A 14,636-nucleotide genomic window follows, 5' to 3' on the forward strand; every position below is an offset into this window, starting at 1 on the left:
GACATTCAATGTGAAAAGTTTATTTAGGACAAGTCAGTCAGTCTTGTAGTAAACGCATCCAGATCATGACAATCTTAACATGTGTGCTCTGAAACTGAAGGGTTCTCCAAAAAGAACCTGTGCTACACCAGATACGCCAAAAAATATGAGGAAACGTATTCCTCATCTAACGCAGCAGCACGATACCCCGTGGAAAGGGTAAATAACCTGGTAACACTACTAATCACACAGAAAAATCAATGAATGTGGTAATATTCTACAGGGAGTAATTGTATTTTGTTCTTAGATATTTGTATTCATTACTTATTGCGGTCGAATTACACACACGTCTCCACAAATCTTGACATCTAAATAGACGTCCATCTGGAAAATAAATTAAATGTGCATTTGCTTTGTGGCGTTGAACGTGTAGTTATTTATCTACAGCCATGCTTCCTTTGTGACTCTTTTCTGTGGAATTACGCAAAAACAAAAACAGGCCAAAAGGTTTCTCCGGCAACTCAGCCATGAAAGATTGAATTCCACCACGATATATGCCGTGCGCGAGATAGTTTGGTAAAATATAACTACAGTTTGGATTTGCTACCACGCATCAACGGCTGCAGATACTTGTAGTAGCCTGGCTGTACCTAGAATGGAAAGACAGCTGATTACTACATAAAGGTGGGTAAGTTTCTTAAGAAACTATGGTGCTGCGTCGATGGGGGTAACAAGGTAACTTGATTGTATCAACTAGATTGAAATTGTGAATTGGCCACCGTAAAGAGTTAAAAACATGATGTTTCGAGCGTTAGCCCTTCGTCACAGCGAACGACGAAAGGCTAACACTCGAAACGTCAGCTTTGTAACTCTTTAAAGTGGCCAATTTACAATCTCAACTTATTTGATAAAACCTGATTACTACATGATCGAAAATTGCTCTTAATCGCCCTACCTAAAATTAAAGCAAATTAACTCTTTACAGTGGCCAATTTACAATTTCAACTTAGTTGATAAAACCTGATAACTACATGATCGAAAATTGCTCTAAATAGCCCTAGCTAAAATTAAAGCAAATGTATAGCTTGGCTAACGGTACATTTATACGCTTTTAACATGACCAAGATCAGACTGTACCTTTTATTTTATCGGAGCGAAGAGCGAAAGCAATAACGTCACACCATAAACAACCAATAACACACTAGCTGAGATGCTTTACCCTCACCCAATAAGATGACACGCGTAACATGATGTCATCATTTGCTGGTCATCGTACACACAGAGGAAACACACAGAGAAACACAAAGAGGTACAAACGTTACAACTAAGGACCACGAAAAGATCGGTTGCTCTAAAAGAAGCACGTAGTAAGCTGATGCGTTAAAAACCGCAACTCAGTACTACCTCCTTATCATTCAGTTCTGATCTTTGAGCCCATCTGAAAAGGTCTTCGTACACGTTGCCATCGAAGCGACCCAGCGGTGAGTTGAGTACGTAATCTGAGTGATCGAACGCGTCCACCAGAGCTACTGCTTCAGGTCTACACGTTAAGAAAACAAAATGAGAACGCAGTCGTACTGTATACTTGAAATTAAATTATTGAGACGAAGGGAAAAGTAAAAGTTTTACGTTTCTTGTTCAGTAAACACTTCTTGAAGCGAAAAGCAAAATGGTGAAAAAAGAGCCAAACAGTGAAAACAACATTTCGAACAAGATCGCACAAATGTCTAGTACAGGCTAAAAGTACATAACGTAATAAAGTATCTGTAAAACAGACCTGAGCTTTTCCATTAATGCATAAACTTGCTGTCGAATGGTTTGAATTTGGCTGCAGCTCAGAATTCCAGCCTTAAGGCAAAATGGGAGAAGATCTTTGGGTTTCTTTGAAAATGAAGACTTGCAATTTCAGTAAAATGTACCGTTGACGAGCGGCTGTTAAACTGATATAAATGGGGACACACATGCAGTTTGGTTTCATGGTTTTCTTGCGTCTCCAGATCTCTCTTGTGAGTGGACGTTACACAGTAAATATTCCAGATGTACTTTTAGTGCCAATGATTTAAAGCTACTACTCTTTGGGCAAAGTAAAAATATCATGCTCTCCTGGTTTTCAAGACCACATAACTAACGCTAAAATTTGACCTTAAGATGTATGCGACGAATAAAGAAATGTTTCTTTCCTTACCTCAAGAAAACTACCCGAGTTTTCAGTAATACCCCATAGAACAAATAAGTCTGATAGAGATTTTAGAACCCTACGTGAACTAGGGCTGACACCAGAAAGGTTCTTCATTGAATCCAATACATAGCAAACAAATACACAGTTACTGTAGCCCTATGAAAAGAACGAGGAATAAACCAAATCAGTCTACGGTGACTCAGAAGAGCCTACCCCTCCCACTGCCACCAGCCTCCCCTCCCTTCCAGCAATTCTGGTACCCATATATTCTCCGAAGTGGAGGAAGCAACCACGAGAGTTAAGTCTCTTGCCCAACAGTGACCCAGACTTCTCGATCTGCCCCCGGTTGTTCGAAGGGTGGATAAATCTCTATCCGGTGGATAGCGTAGTACGTTTTGTTACCACTTATCCGCTGGAAAGCGATTTATTCACAGGATAGCGATTTATTCGCTGGATAGCGATTTGTCCGCTGAATAGCGTCACCCACCTCTTGAACAACTGAGCCCTGATAGAGGGTTTGCCACTGCTACTCAACCCGTCTCAGTTTAAGATATGGTCTTCTCAGCCTCAGCCGTGGTTTGGTCTCGTCACGCAACGCGCTCTCTTCCCCCCTGAAGGGGGAGTGGGTGCGTTGCGTGAGGAGACAAACGAAGGCTGAGGTGACTACTCGAGACAAAGATATCCTGAAATTTTTACCTTCGCACAACGCACTAAGTCTACAGACAGGTCATTCCACGCACCGGCAGGATCCATTCCAGAAAGTATTCTCCTTTGCAATGTTCCTGCTACAGTTCGTAGTTCACTTAAATTCAAGAAGAAGAGAAATTTCCCGATAAAAGTGAGAAATCATTTTTCGCTTAAAGCAGTTCAGTTTCAAGTCAAGGCCACACTTGTTCCTCCAATGCAAATGCAGAATGAAAAATTGTTGGGAAAAGGCGAGAAATTCCACGCCATCAAAAAAGAGGGCCGATAAACTGGTGCTCAAATCTCAGGTTTTGGATCGAATTACAGTTTATTAGACAAACCAAACAAAGCATGTCCTAAACTTAAAAATTATTTTACCGACGTTAATTCTGTTTGGTTTCATTCCTTTGCCTCACATTCCCAACACGTTTCGGGAATGCCTCTGCGGCAGTGAAAGTTTTGTATCCCGAGGTCACAATCTCGCGTTTTCTTTCGATAAACACAACCTTTTCGTTTCATTCTCTCACACCTTCTCTATGAAAAGCGACATTCATCACTACACTCACGTACAGTGTCAACTGAATCAAACTAAACGAAAGAGTTGAAAAGCTGATGTTGCGAGCATTAGCTCTTCGTCAGAGCCTTACGCTCGAAACGTCAGCTTTTCAACTCTTTACGGTGACCAATTTACAATTTGAACTTAGTTGATAGAACCAAATTACCTTTGTTACCCCCACCGACGCAACACCACAGTTTCTTTAGAAATTTACCCCCTTTCAACTCAACTAAAGTTCGGGCCCAGTCTCCGACACACGTAGTCGCTAAAGGAACGACGTCAACTCCTCGACCCCTAAGTAAGTGACTAGCGTATAATTTCTCTTTATAATATCACCCCTAAAGCAAACATTAAGCTCTTGACTGTTAAATTCTCCTTGTAATAACCTCAGGAAATGTGTGGAGAACAATATAGAGAATATGCATACTAATGTTTGGGTGAAAAGGGTATGGACACTACTTAAGAACCCTCTCGGTTTCCAAGTCCCTTGTTCTCGAGCCAACGTACCTTGCCGTTCTGTCCTGATAAATTGTTCTTTGCACTTCAGGTTCCAAAAATCCCTCTCCGTTCATAACTGGACACTGTTCACATTTCCGTGAAAAGAATTTAAGTGGGGCAGGAAGAGTCTTCCCTTCTTGAGCTTGTGAGGCGATTTTTACCAGATACCTGTTGACAGGTGAATCAAAATGATACTTTTAAGTACGGCTGGCGAAAGCTGAATGCCCGCTCACCGATAACATAAGGAAGCACACTTTTTTAGGTCACCTTGCGACTTGCAAGTAGAGAACGTCATTATCTCCCTCGTACGTGCAGGAAGCATTTATCAATGCATAAAAATCAGGAAGACCGCTGTACAGTAAGTAGCCATGTCCACCACAAGCCAGTCGGCACGTCTCTGCATGACGCATGGCTGTTGACGATGTGAACGCTTTCAGACCACTCGTGATTGCGTGAAGCTACAAAAAAATTTAACAAATGGTTAACGACATCGCGCACACCATGGAGTTATGGATACACGCGGAAGGTTACTACCATATCTCTAATATTTTTATTGTATTTTTAGTGCTAGGAGGGCCACTGGTTTATTAGTATTCTTTACTATTTTAGTGCTACCCTCATTAAATAAAGCCTTTACTTACTTACTTACTTACTTACTTACTAAGAACGAAAGAAGCGCAAGAGTCGCGCAAGGCGATAGCCCAGCGCGACTCTAGCTTCTTAAGAGCTTAACAAACCTCCCTAGTGCATGCATAACTCAATAGTGTGCGCTGTGGTGTTTAAAATTTGTTTTGTAACATGACTTCCCTTTAATCAAAACTGTAATCTTACGCGACCAGTAAAACCAAGCGCGCGGAAATTCGTCCTTGCTCGCGTCAGCAGCGTACACCCATGGGCAAATGGCGAACGCCGAATTGACCAATCAGAGAGTGCACTTTACTTTGGCTGTTATGATGAGCATAGATGGCACAAACAGTATTACAGCGGTTGATGCCGGCCTTTAAATTTTTATCGGGCTCTAAGCTTAATTATATTTCAACAACCTCGCAAGTGGAAAACCATGTACAGTTACTTCTGTTCGCTGCAAATTTAATAATCATGCTGATAATGAAAATATACTTGGTGCGGTTGTCAAACACTGAGCAACAGGTTAAGGTGCATTGTTAATACTTTTCATACCTCTGGTAACAGAGAGAAGTCTCCAGCCACAAAATTCCTTTGGCAGTGTTCATAAAATCTCCACACATGGTCTAACGCAAACTTTGTTGCGTAAGCCATAGCTAAACCTGGTAACAATTTATATTGCTGTGTCTTGTAGTCGATAATCTGGGTCTCAGACTCACTGTTAAACAGAAGACAACATGTTCAAAATGCAGTTAAGACTTTCTACTTGATGGGTTTCTGTTTTTACTACCATTTACTATAAGTATGGGCGCTTCGAGCGCTGCGAGCTCCGCTATAAGTTCAAAGTAACTATCTTTTGGATTTCCACTCTCAGTAATATTAAAACTTCTTTAAAAGACTATAGTTTGGTTTATCAAATTGTCCGTCAAAATGAGTTTTTTAAAGCTGAGGTTTCGAGCCTCAGCCCTTCGTCAGAGCGAAGGGCTAGGCAAACCTTGCTGTGAGCAAACAAGCGCTCTGAGACATCCAACACAGAATAACTTCCTTCAACTTTGTTGTTGTTGTTTGAGACGTCTCACCGCGCATTTTTCTCTCTAGCCAGGTGTCTCTTGTATCATGTAATTTCTTACCGTACACAGTCCATTTCTTACAACTTACTCTGCCTTGAGTTGACCTTGCCGTCGCACTACACTGTAACGCATAGCAATGGTGATTGCTTGGGAGAGCAACCAAAAAGAATCTGTAACAATTGTTGCTCGCACATAACTCATAGAGCCGTACAAAAGCTTCGAGTTTCCCACCTTCGTTAAGGTGCCATCAGGTGAGAGCTGTGCATGGAAAAGAGTGGAAAAGAATTATTAGCCGTTTACAATTGGGTGATGAAATCACCGATGTGTGGATATGATCAAACTTCTAGGGATGCAGCCCATCAGCGTCCCTGAAAAAATAAGTGACCAAACACTCGTGGAATCCGAGTTCTTATTACCAGCAAGTCGCTGGCAAAGTAAAGCAAAACCTCTGCAATTCCCAGTAACTGATCTTGACACTATGATTAAAGTTGCTCCATACCTTTGCTAGTCCCATAAGCATCTGGTTTAGAGGAATCCGAACATGATCAAACTTGAGAAATCCATTGTCTGATGCATTCATCAAAGTAGAGAATTTGGCTCCAATGTCTCCAACTGTTATACCTAAGAAACGAGACAAGGAAGCAACATAAAAATATAAAGCCGCTCAAGGCCTCCTTAAGTGGGAAATATTTGGAGAACACGAAATAACTCAATGGGCACCATACAGTCATTCTACAGTTTCGACGAGACAAGCTCTATAGGACAGTTTAACAAATGCATCAAACTGACAACACAGGAAAGTATAAAACCCAAATTGATATTAATACAGCTTTCCTAATATTACAAATAGTTGATTTTTTAGTGCTCATGACTTGTAGCTACATCTAATTGCCTAGCAATATTCCCAATCTTTAAAACAAGTTTAAGAAAGTCAATAAGACTCTTCTTATTTGCAAAAGCTTTTCAATTCTTTGTCTGTAATTTTTATATTTCTACATCTTCTTAGTGAACAATTTTATTTTCAGTTTTTAGTATCTATGTAGAGTTGAATTTTTAACATTTAATTGTAATGTGCAATTGAAAAATCTTATATTGATGGTTGCAAAATATAAGTCAAGAAATTATTATTATTATAATATTCCGTATACATTCATAAAACACACCAGGCAAAGGTTGGTGGGTATCCAGATCACGCAACTGAACAATAAACATCTGTATCCCATGATCCTTTTCATCTACCATCAGTCTTGCTGCTGTGACGGCAAAATTACAAGACTTTCCCACTGAATGTTAAGGATCAGAACCAGTTTAGAAAAATTATCCACAGTTATTGCAATCTAATTTTGCATATACATGTAAATGAAGATAGAACTGAGAGGTAATTTATTTTACCATCCAAGTGACATTTTTTCACACCTCCCTAGAGTAGGTAGTGTACAGTACAATATTTTATGCAAATTGAAAGTCTCTAGCCCACACATTGCTCTGGACAACTGCAAGTTTGTATTCAGTTTCAACTTTCACTTGATATGACGAGTTTGAGATCAACAGTGAAGAAGAGGACGAGTAAACACTTCATTCTTGAAATTATCACTAAACAAAACAGATCATTTAGGAGCCATCACTGAAATAAAAGTCATTGACTGACAATGATTTTGCATAAGACTAGACTAGGTATAATTCATGTTTGTCGATGGTCGCACGGCTAAAAGCCAAATATACAGTCAATTTACGGCATGGATTTTTTTGGTTGGAAATACTCAATTATAGGCCAAAACACTCCAGTCTTATTAATGTTTACAATAGCCAGTTCCCAGTTTATTTTTGTGCAAAAAATCCCTTGCCTTATAGGCCAATAAATACGGTAATAATCATGCTAGAAGACATACACATTCCAGGCCACCATTTGCATGCAGATAGTGATGGTGAGTGAATAACAAACTCTTGCGTGTTTTTATCATATGTTGCCGTAGTCTCCAAGCCACGAATAAAAGTCCCTATAAAAAGATATGAAACATTTCATGGAAATATTTATTTAATAATTCCTCTGTTACTTTACACTGTCCCCCTGTCTGCAATTAAATGGACATTTCTTTACAAAAATCCTGAATAAGTATTCTCCTCTCCATAAGTGCTCACAGTACCTTCCCCCCCCCCCTCCGTCAACAGGTGAACTAAGACTACATATACACGCCTTCTCTTTCCCTCACTTTATCAAACAGTACAAATTCACTGAAAACTCCATTCATTATATTGATCAATTCTATTGAACTAAACTGGCATCATTATGTGTGACAAGAGGCCCTCTTAAATAAGCCCCACACCCTTTTCCTAAGTGCCCTCAGCCGAGATCTCAGTTGTAAATCTCCTTACTGCCTGCCATACAATTCTTATGATGTTATAGTTTTGAGAATTTGGTATTGGATCAACTAATTATCCCCTAATTGATATTTTTCTTCATTCTCATCACTTGTCTGCTTGATATTGTATCTATATAGTAAGGAGAAATTCTGTCTTGGTCACTTATGGAGTGAAAGGGTTAAATAAAAGTGTTATCAAGGAAGTAAAAAATGTTGTTTGTTCACCATGACCAAGTTCAGTCTGTGCATAAGTTGCAATGATCTGATTTGATTCTGCCAGAGGTAGCCACTTGGCTTTTTGTTCCTCAGTTCCTTGGCCCTAAGACATTACATTGCAAATCATTAACATTGCATGATTATCTGTGATAAGGCAAATGAAGGGCTCTTTGTCAATTGGGTCAATGGACTACTGAATGTTGTGTCTTGAGCTTCTGCTATGAGTTTGCAAAAAGGCAAAGTCTGAACTTGAGCTTCATGGCCCACCTAGCTAGCCTCACCCCATGGAGAAATGTTTCTCCACGGGGAGAGTGCAGCTACAGGTAGGCTACCACTCAACAGAGCTTATATCTCAGTTTCCTTAGCATGAAACAACTGAGATTATTACCACAGGTATTGTAGAGGTCATGGGTTCAAATCCTGTATGGGCCTGAAATTTTTCAGGCCTTATTTCCATTACTACATATTAAGTAGGGTTCATTAGTCCAAAAATCACTTTCATACATTTCATGAAACCACAGAACACATATATGATTTCCATATATTCAAAATTCATTGAATTATGTCACTTCAACAGGTTTAATACGAACCAACTTAATGACCAGCTCCCAGTTGGTTTGTTAGCTGAATTGGTGGAGCACTGCACAGGAATCACAAAGGCCTTGGGTTCAAATCCTGTACAGGCCTGAAATTTTTTTCAGGCTTTATTTCCACTACTACATAGGAAGGATACACACATACAAGGATCGCTTAAATTATACATTTCATGAGACTGCAGTACACATACATGATTGTCATATATTCAAATATCATTGAGTTACCAGCTTGATTGATCAACCTGGCTGCTATGTCTTGTATAGGTAAGATATCTGCACTACTGCTCCAATAAAATTTTAATGACAATTTACATTATTTTTCAGTTTTCATCAATTTTTCTTTTAAGGGAAAGAAATTATCAAGTCTGATTTGGAAATGGAGATGCAATATTAGAGATAGCTCACCTGCAAATGGAGATTACAAGTTAGAAAGAATTTAACAGATATTTTGACTCTGATGATGACTTCCGCACAGGTTGTCGAAACGTCAGTCACTGCCACCGACAACAGTCCTTCTCAGGACTACACTCACCCGGACGATCAGATTACACCTTCACAGATATTTTATATATATATATATTTATATAAAAGCCCAGGTATACCTTTAAAGTGGGAATAAACATAACTTTGCTCAAGTGGAATGGAAATATGGTCCCAGCAAACCTAAAGGTAAGAAATCATAAATTTATAAATAAATTTATTGCTTATACAGTACTATTTACAACAAAAAAATCAACAGCACTGTACACTGAAAATTAATATAACATAAAGGTTTACAGGATTAGACAGAAAATGAGCCCAAACTTGCATGTATGTTAATTCACTGATTTGTATTACTGTCAAGGACAATCTCATTGGCTAAAATTTAAAAATTCAACAAATTTCAATAATTCTTAGAATTTATAACTGTTTAAATCTTCTTTTTAATGTACCTATTTCATATTGAAAATGTTTAATAATCCTTAGAATTTATAACTGTTCAAATCTTCTTTTTAATGTAACTATTTCATACTGTTGCAACCTGTTTTTATCCATATCTTTATTATTATTATTATTATTTTTTTTTTTTTTTACAGGACCTGCATTGATAGCAGTTTTTCATAAAACTGATTCAGCAATCCTGTATAAATATGTTTAAATTATTGTTGTTATTATCATTATCATTATTATCATTATTATTGTTATCATTATTATTACCATTATTATTATTATTATTATCATTATTATTATCATCATTATTATTATCATCATTATTATTATCATCATTATTATTATCATTATTATTATTATCATTATTATTATCATTATTATCATTATCATTATTATTATTATCATTATTACTATTATCATTATTATTATTATCATTATTATTATTACAGGTGAAGTGAATCAATTGAGAGGAACAAAATGAGAATTTCAAGGAAAATGCACACCTTTGTAATAAGATAATTTCATCTGGATCAGTGATTTGATGTTCCTTACACAGTTCAAGCACCCGTAGTCCTCTCTGTAAAGCCCTTTCATAGCCATGTTTGCGATTCAGGATGTATGCATCTTCTTTGTGAAACACAGGATCCTTCACTAACAATGACTCTTTAATGTAATACAAAACAAAAGATAATGATAACCTTACCAAAGATGTACATGAATTCCCTCTTACAGAGAATATTACAACTCTGTAGTCCTTATTACATAATCTGTCACCATTTTTAAGATACACTTAATTTGCAATGGTAGTTTCACTGAGTGGAGTGAAATTGTTATAAAGAGTATGCGTGGGTGCTCGATTGTATCACTTGGAGATTTTTTGATGAAGTTTCGCCATATCTCTTAATAAATCTCAAGATCCATCCACAGATTGAGGAACATTACGTGTTATTTGGAATTACCCAGGAATTGTTTCCGTTCAGTCTTCTGTTGTCCTCCGTGAAGAAGATACATTAACTCGGTTGGATCGAATGAGGCTTTCTCTCGTTCCCTGGTTAAATCTGGATTTACTTTGATCGAAGAAGATTGCATGGCGCCGCAAATTGTATAACAAGGTCCTCGCACGCAAATGACACAATGCAGAAGGATAGCTAGCGGCGAGCGCTGTCGCGTGATTATTTCAACAAGATTGCGTGACGAAACCGAGAGGAATCTGGGTTAAGCTCCAATATTGGGGCTTCATGAAAAATATCATGTTTATTGTTTTACTTCTCATGCAGGCTTCTCAGGTTTCTTTCAGCTTCTCAGACCTCTGCTTTCTGTAGGTGTTAGATGATGCAAGTGCTAAATTAACTTGAGCTAAGAGAAAGAAAGTAGTTAAAGTCCCTCAGATATCATGCTGTGTTCCAAAAGGAACTTTCTCATTCGAAAGTTGTTAATGTCAATTTTCTTTGTCACGTTCGCTTTCCTGAAAATTTCGACTTCAAGTGGTGTTCCTTCGCTGATGGAATTTCCTCCTTCCATTAGCATCTCTCAAAATGAACAGTTTCCTACGGGACATCTACAACCATTGGGGTACCAGCGTGCTCCTGATGGACCCGTTAAAGAGTATTTTGACGTTCTTCGAGGTGATCTGTTTTGGGAGAAGCATGTTAATGAAGGCATTCCATTGGTGTTTCGACAGGGAATCGGCGAATCACCCGCTTTATTTACGTGGACGGATGATTATTTAAAGGAAAATTATGGAGATCTAGATGTCCTCATTGAATTAAAACAAGAGAACCGCTCTCATTCTCCTCGAAGGATGACTATTTCGGAATTTCTCTCGCGGTATAAGGAGGAAGACATGTATATTGTCACAGTTTTGCCTGATCCGATGAGACGAGATATTCAGGTAACGTAGTATGTAACCAAGCAGAAGTAGAGGTAAACAAAAATGTTGGGTTTACTAAAGTTTACAGGTTCTTAATAACGTATTGTTTTCTCTCACCCCCGCTGGTAGTCAAGTAAAGACATTTGAATGCTCTAAACGGGGTCGATCAAATCTGAAAATTTATATTTTATCGGAAGTGAAGTACATAAGATTTCAGAGCAACTACTTCAAGTTACCTGTTCATTTATTAGTTGAATTGATCGGTCCAGTGAGGTTATTGTAACTCGTGAAATTACCAGCTACGCGTAGCGATTCTCCCGCTGCTACACACTTCCTGCTAAATTCTGAGAATTTGGGCTCATATTTGTAACTCAAGATTATCTCTTCCTGCTTCCGGCTAACAGCGTAGCTCATTGCTTCCCACTTGATTATACACCTGTTCACAACTTGACATCTTCTCAGTTCAGAATAGCAGCAAGGTCCTCTCTCTCCCATTGGGAACCTGTTGTTGTGAGCTTATATTTTGCTTGAAATTCCTTGGACTCAGGTACCAACCTGTTTACTTTGCGGCACTTTTCTTGATTACATCCATGAAACCAATTTCTGGATGAGTTCAGGAGGAACACGATCAGTCATTCATTACGATGCAGATCACAACTTGCACTGCTTGGTGGCTGGACGCAAGGATTTTATTATGATGGAGAAAAAATATTATACAGACTTGTACTTCCTTGAGAAGGTAAATGTTGATAAAAACAAAAGGCAATTAGTACAGATAGCTTGCAGCGCAGGCGTCTCTTTAGGGCGAGTTGATGTCAAGAAGCGCGCGATCATTTAATCAACCGGCCATGTATAATTTGGAGTTAAAATCGACGAGGGGTGGGAAGGGGAAAAAAAGTACTATTCACTCCCCCACCCTCACCCCCTCATAATTTTTCTCTGTCATACACCCCCTTGGTACAAATTTCTTTCTCTCCCCGGCCCTCTGCTTCCATTAATATCAAAGATGATGGCCATAATTTTTGCTTAGAAAATATTGAGCATCTGTTTGCCAAAATTACGCCTGCTCTGCAGGCTGTGCATTCACTCAGGTCAGGAATTGGAACGGATCAGGAATCTCTAGCTCACTGTTTCCTTCATTCTTTCCCCTACACATTAAATTCCTACCCATCCTCTTTATATTACATAGCACTGCAGGCCACACTTTGAAAGAGAGGCTTGGAGTGATGTAAAGTAGGTTAAATTCCAACCAATATGGGTTCAAGGTTGACAGGATGTTGTGACAATGTACCTCATTCTATGTTCATGTGGCTTATGTCAATCCACCTGTCTTCCTTGATATGTATGCATGCCTAACTTACCGTCTATACTGTAGCTATGAAAAGACTACATCTGACATAATCAGAATTAAATAGGATTGAAACCTATGATTGGGCAAAAAATTAAATTTATGAGCCAAGCTGGTGATAATAAATGCTGGAAGGATAAATTTATTAAATTCATAAATTTAAACCACAGAAATGTAATATTACAAATATTATACCAGGGTGTTCCTTAATAAGTCTCATAAATCTATAAAATCTCACTTGTTTTAATTTTTTACTTCTAAAATTTTCCACCATAAACTCAAACTTCTTTTCTCTATTTGTCAGAATCAACATTCAGGTTCTGGGTTTTCAGAAGTTGATCCAAACAAGATCAACTTGTTTGAAAATCCTAGTGTGGCAAATGTTCCATGGACGTATGCAACACTCTTACCAGGGGACTGTATCTACATTCCAGCAGGTAAAGCAACGAGCTTGGGTCTCAGAGGGCAAATGTTACCTATCTCTTTCCTGGAGTACTGTTTTAACTCCACAATAGGTCTCCCTTAAACCAATGTGTATTATATAAAATTACCAAAAAACAGCACCCTTGGAATATATGCAGCATCCAATTACATATAGAAGAACTCATCATTAATTGAAAGATTACAACAATTTTTTTTTTAAATGTACCACAGGACTCAGTAATCTACACCATCCTGATAAAGATTAACCTTTCAGTTTTTGTTTTTAATTTTTTTTTTAATGAGTTTCTACTGTTCTCAAGTAAAGAAAAATCCTGGATCTGCACCTCATTAATGTACAATCATTTAAAATCTTATTCCCAGGATAATGTTGCTCATATACTTTCATTTTATTTTTCCTTGTAGAATATATACACCAAGTGCGGTCATATAACAGAACCATCTCCGCAACAATTCTCTTCACACCAGGACCCCTGGTGGGGGCACCTTTTGAACCCACAGGTTGTGACAGGGAACATTTTGAATACACACCATTAAGTGAGTTGAAAGTACACTGGACATATAACAAGGGAGACAGGCTTATTGAAATGGGCTACATGAATGTGGAGGTCCTTCGTTATAGCATACTAGCTACCATGATGGAAAAAAATGAAGATGTTTTGACAAAATATTCATTTCTTGATCTGTGGCAGCAGCAAGAAGATAGGGACGGTGACCATAATAAAGATAAACTAAGTGAAGAACCTTTTAAAATTTTTCATCAACTTTTGGATACAGAGGGTAAAGGATTCTTGACAAAACAGGACATATTAGGCATTTCACGAGAAAATTTGAAAAAAGTAGCCCGTTTAATTGATCCTCCTCACGGGCCAGTTGTTAAAGAGGAAGAAGGAAACGATTTATATGACGACACAGGATCACACGAGGAACTTTAAAATGTCATTAAATTAACTAATTGTAAGTTAAGAAAGAGAATCATGAGAAAAAGATTATCTAGCTTCTGCTTCAGTTGTCGGTTGCTTCAGATGTAAAATATTCCAGTGTGTAATAAGATATCTGTGCCCTTTTGGTACAGCCAAGTAATTACCTGGTCAAAAGCCCTTGTGCTTTCTTAGTAAAAGGTTAAAACCATCTTCTTGAGCCTATTTATCCAGGGATAAGACCTGGCAATAAAACCTGCTGAAAGTCTGCAATGTGGTGGTTGTAGTTTTAAAATTTACTCAGGCAAGTGTTTTAATGGGAAAACAAAGTGAGAAACAAAACAAAACTGTTAACTTGCAATTGT

At 38.1% G+C, this 14,636-nt stretch overlaps 2 protein-coding genes across 2 annotated transcripts; one reads left to right on the forward strand and one right to left on the reverse strand.

Moving 5' to 3' along the window:
* Positions 1-4: 4 nt before the first annotated feature.
* LOC111333884 (peroxisomal acyl-coenzyme A oxidase 1) lies at positions 5-10,991 on the reverse strand. Its single transcript, XM_022939520.2, has 16 exons — positions 10,652-10,991; positions 10,196-10,355; positions 9,365-9,425; positions 8,176-8,269; positions 7,480-7,587; positions 6,754-6,873; positions 6,090-6,211; positions 5,679-5,848; positions 5,076-5,238; positions 4,164-4,354; positions 3,906-4,064; positions 2,855-2,960; positions 2,165-2,314; positions 1,757-1,827; positions 1,384-1,519; positions 5-629 (listed from the first exon to the last, which is right to left on the reverse strand). Exons 1-16 carry the CDS (start codon positions 10,779-10,781, stop codon positions 567-569), a joined length of 2,004 nt encoding a protein of 667 aa, XP_022795255.2. The 5' UTR covers positions 10,782-10,991; the 3' UTR covers positions 5-566.
* On the forward strand, positions 10,979-14,539 carry LOC111333895 (bifunctional peptidase and arginyl-hydroxylase JMJD5). The gene is made up of 4 exons (XM_022939534.2): positions 10,979-11,583; positions 12,110-12,301; positions 13,215-13,347; positions 13,757-14,539. The coding sequence occupies exons 1-4, from the start codon at positions 11,086-11,088 to the stop codon at positions 14,284-14,286; spliced, it is 1,353 nt and encodes a 450-aa protein (XP_022795269.2). The 5' UTR covers positions 10,979-11,085; the 3' UTR covers positions 14,287-14,539.
* The last annotated feature ends 97 nt before the right edge of the window (positions 14,540-14,636 follow it).

The sequence above is a fragment of the Stylophora pistillata genome, chromosome 2 (assembly GCF_964205215.1).
Source record: "Stylophora pistillata chromosome 2, jaStyPist1.2, whole genome shotgun sequence".
NCBI classification, from domain to species: domain Eukaryota; kingdom Metazoa; phylum Cnidaria; class Anthozoa; order Scleractinia; family Pocilloporidae; genus Stylophora; species Stylophora pistillata.

Excerpts from the sequence above, each read along its gene's own strand:
- LOC111333884 (XM_022939520.2), bottom strand. The coding sequence starts at position 10,781 with ATGCAATCTTCTTCGATCAAAGTAAATCCAGATTTAACCAGGGAACGA. Across the intron at positions 5,849-6,089 it reads TGCTTATGGGACTAGCAAAG|CTCTCACCTGATGGCACCTT; the intron begins GTATGGAGCAAC and ends TTCCATGCACAG. Across the intron at positions 1,828-2,164 it reads ACTCGGGTAGTTTTCTTGAG|GCTGGAATTCTGAGCTGCAG; the intron begins GTAAGGAAAGAA and ends TTTTGCCTTAAG.
- LOC111333895 (XM_022939534.2), top strand. The coding sequence starts at position 11,086 with ATGCTGTGTTCCAAAAGGAACTTTCTCATTCGAAAGTTGTTAATGTCA. Across the intron at positions 12,302-13,214 it reads ACTTGTACTTCCTTGAGAAG|AATCAACATTCAGGTTCTGG; the intron begins GTAAATGTTGAT and ends TCTATTTGTCAG. Across the intron at positions 13,348-13,756 it reads CTGTATCTACATTCCAGCAG|AATATATACACCAAGTGCGG; the intron begins GTAAAGCAACGA and ends TTTTCCTTGTAG.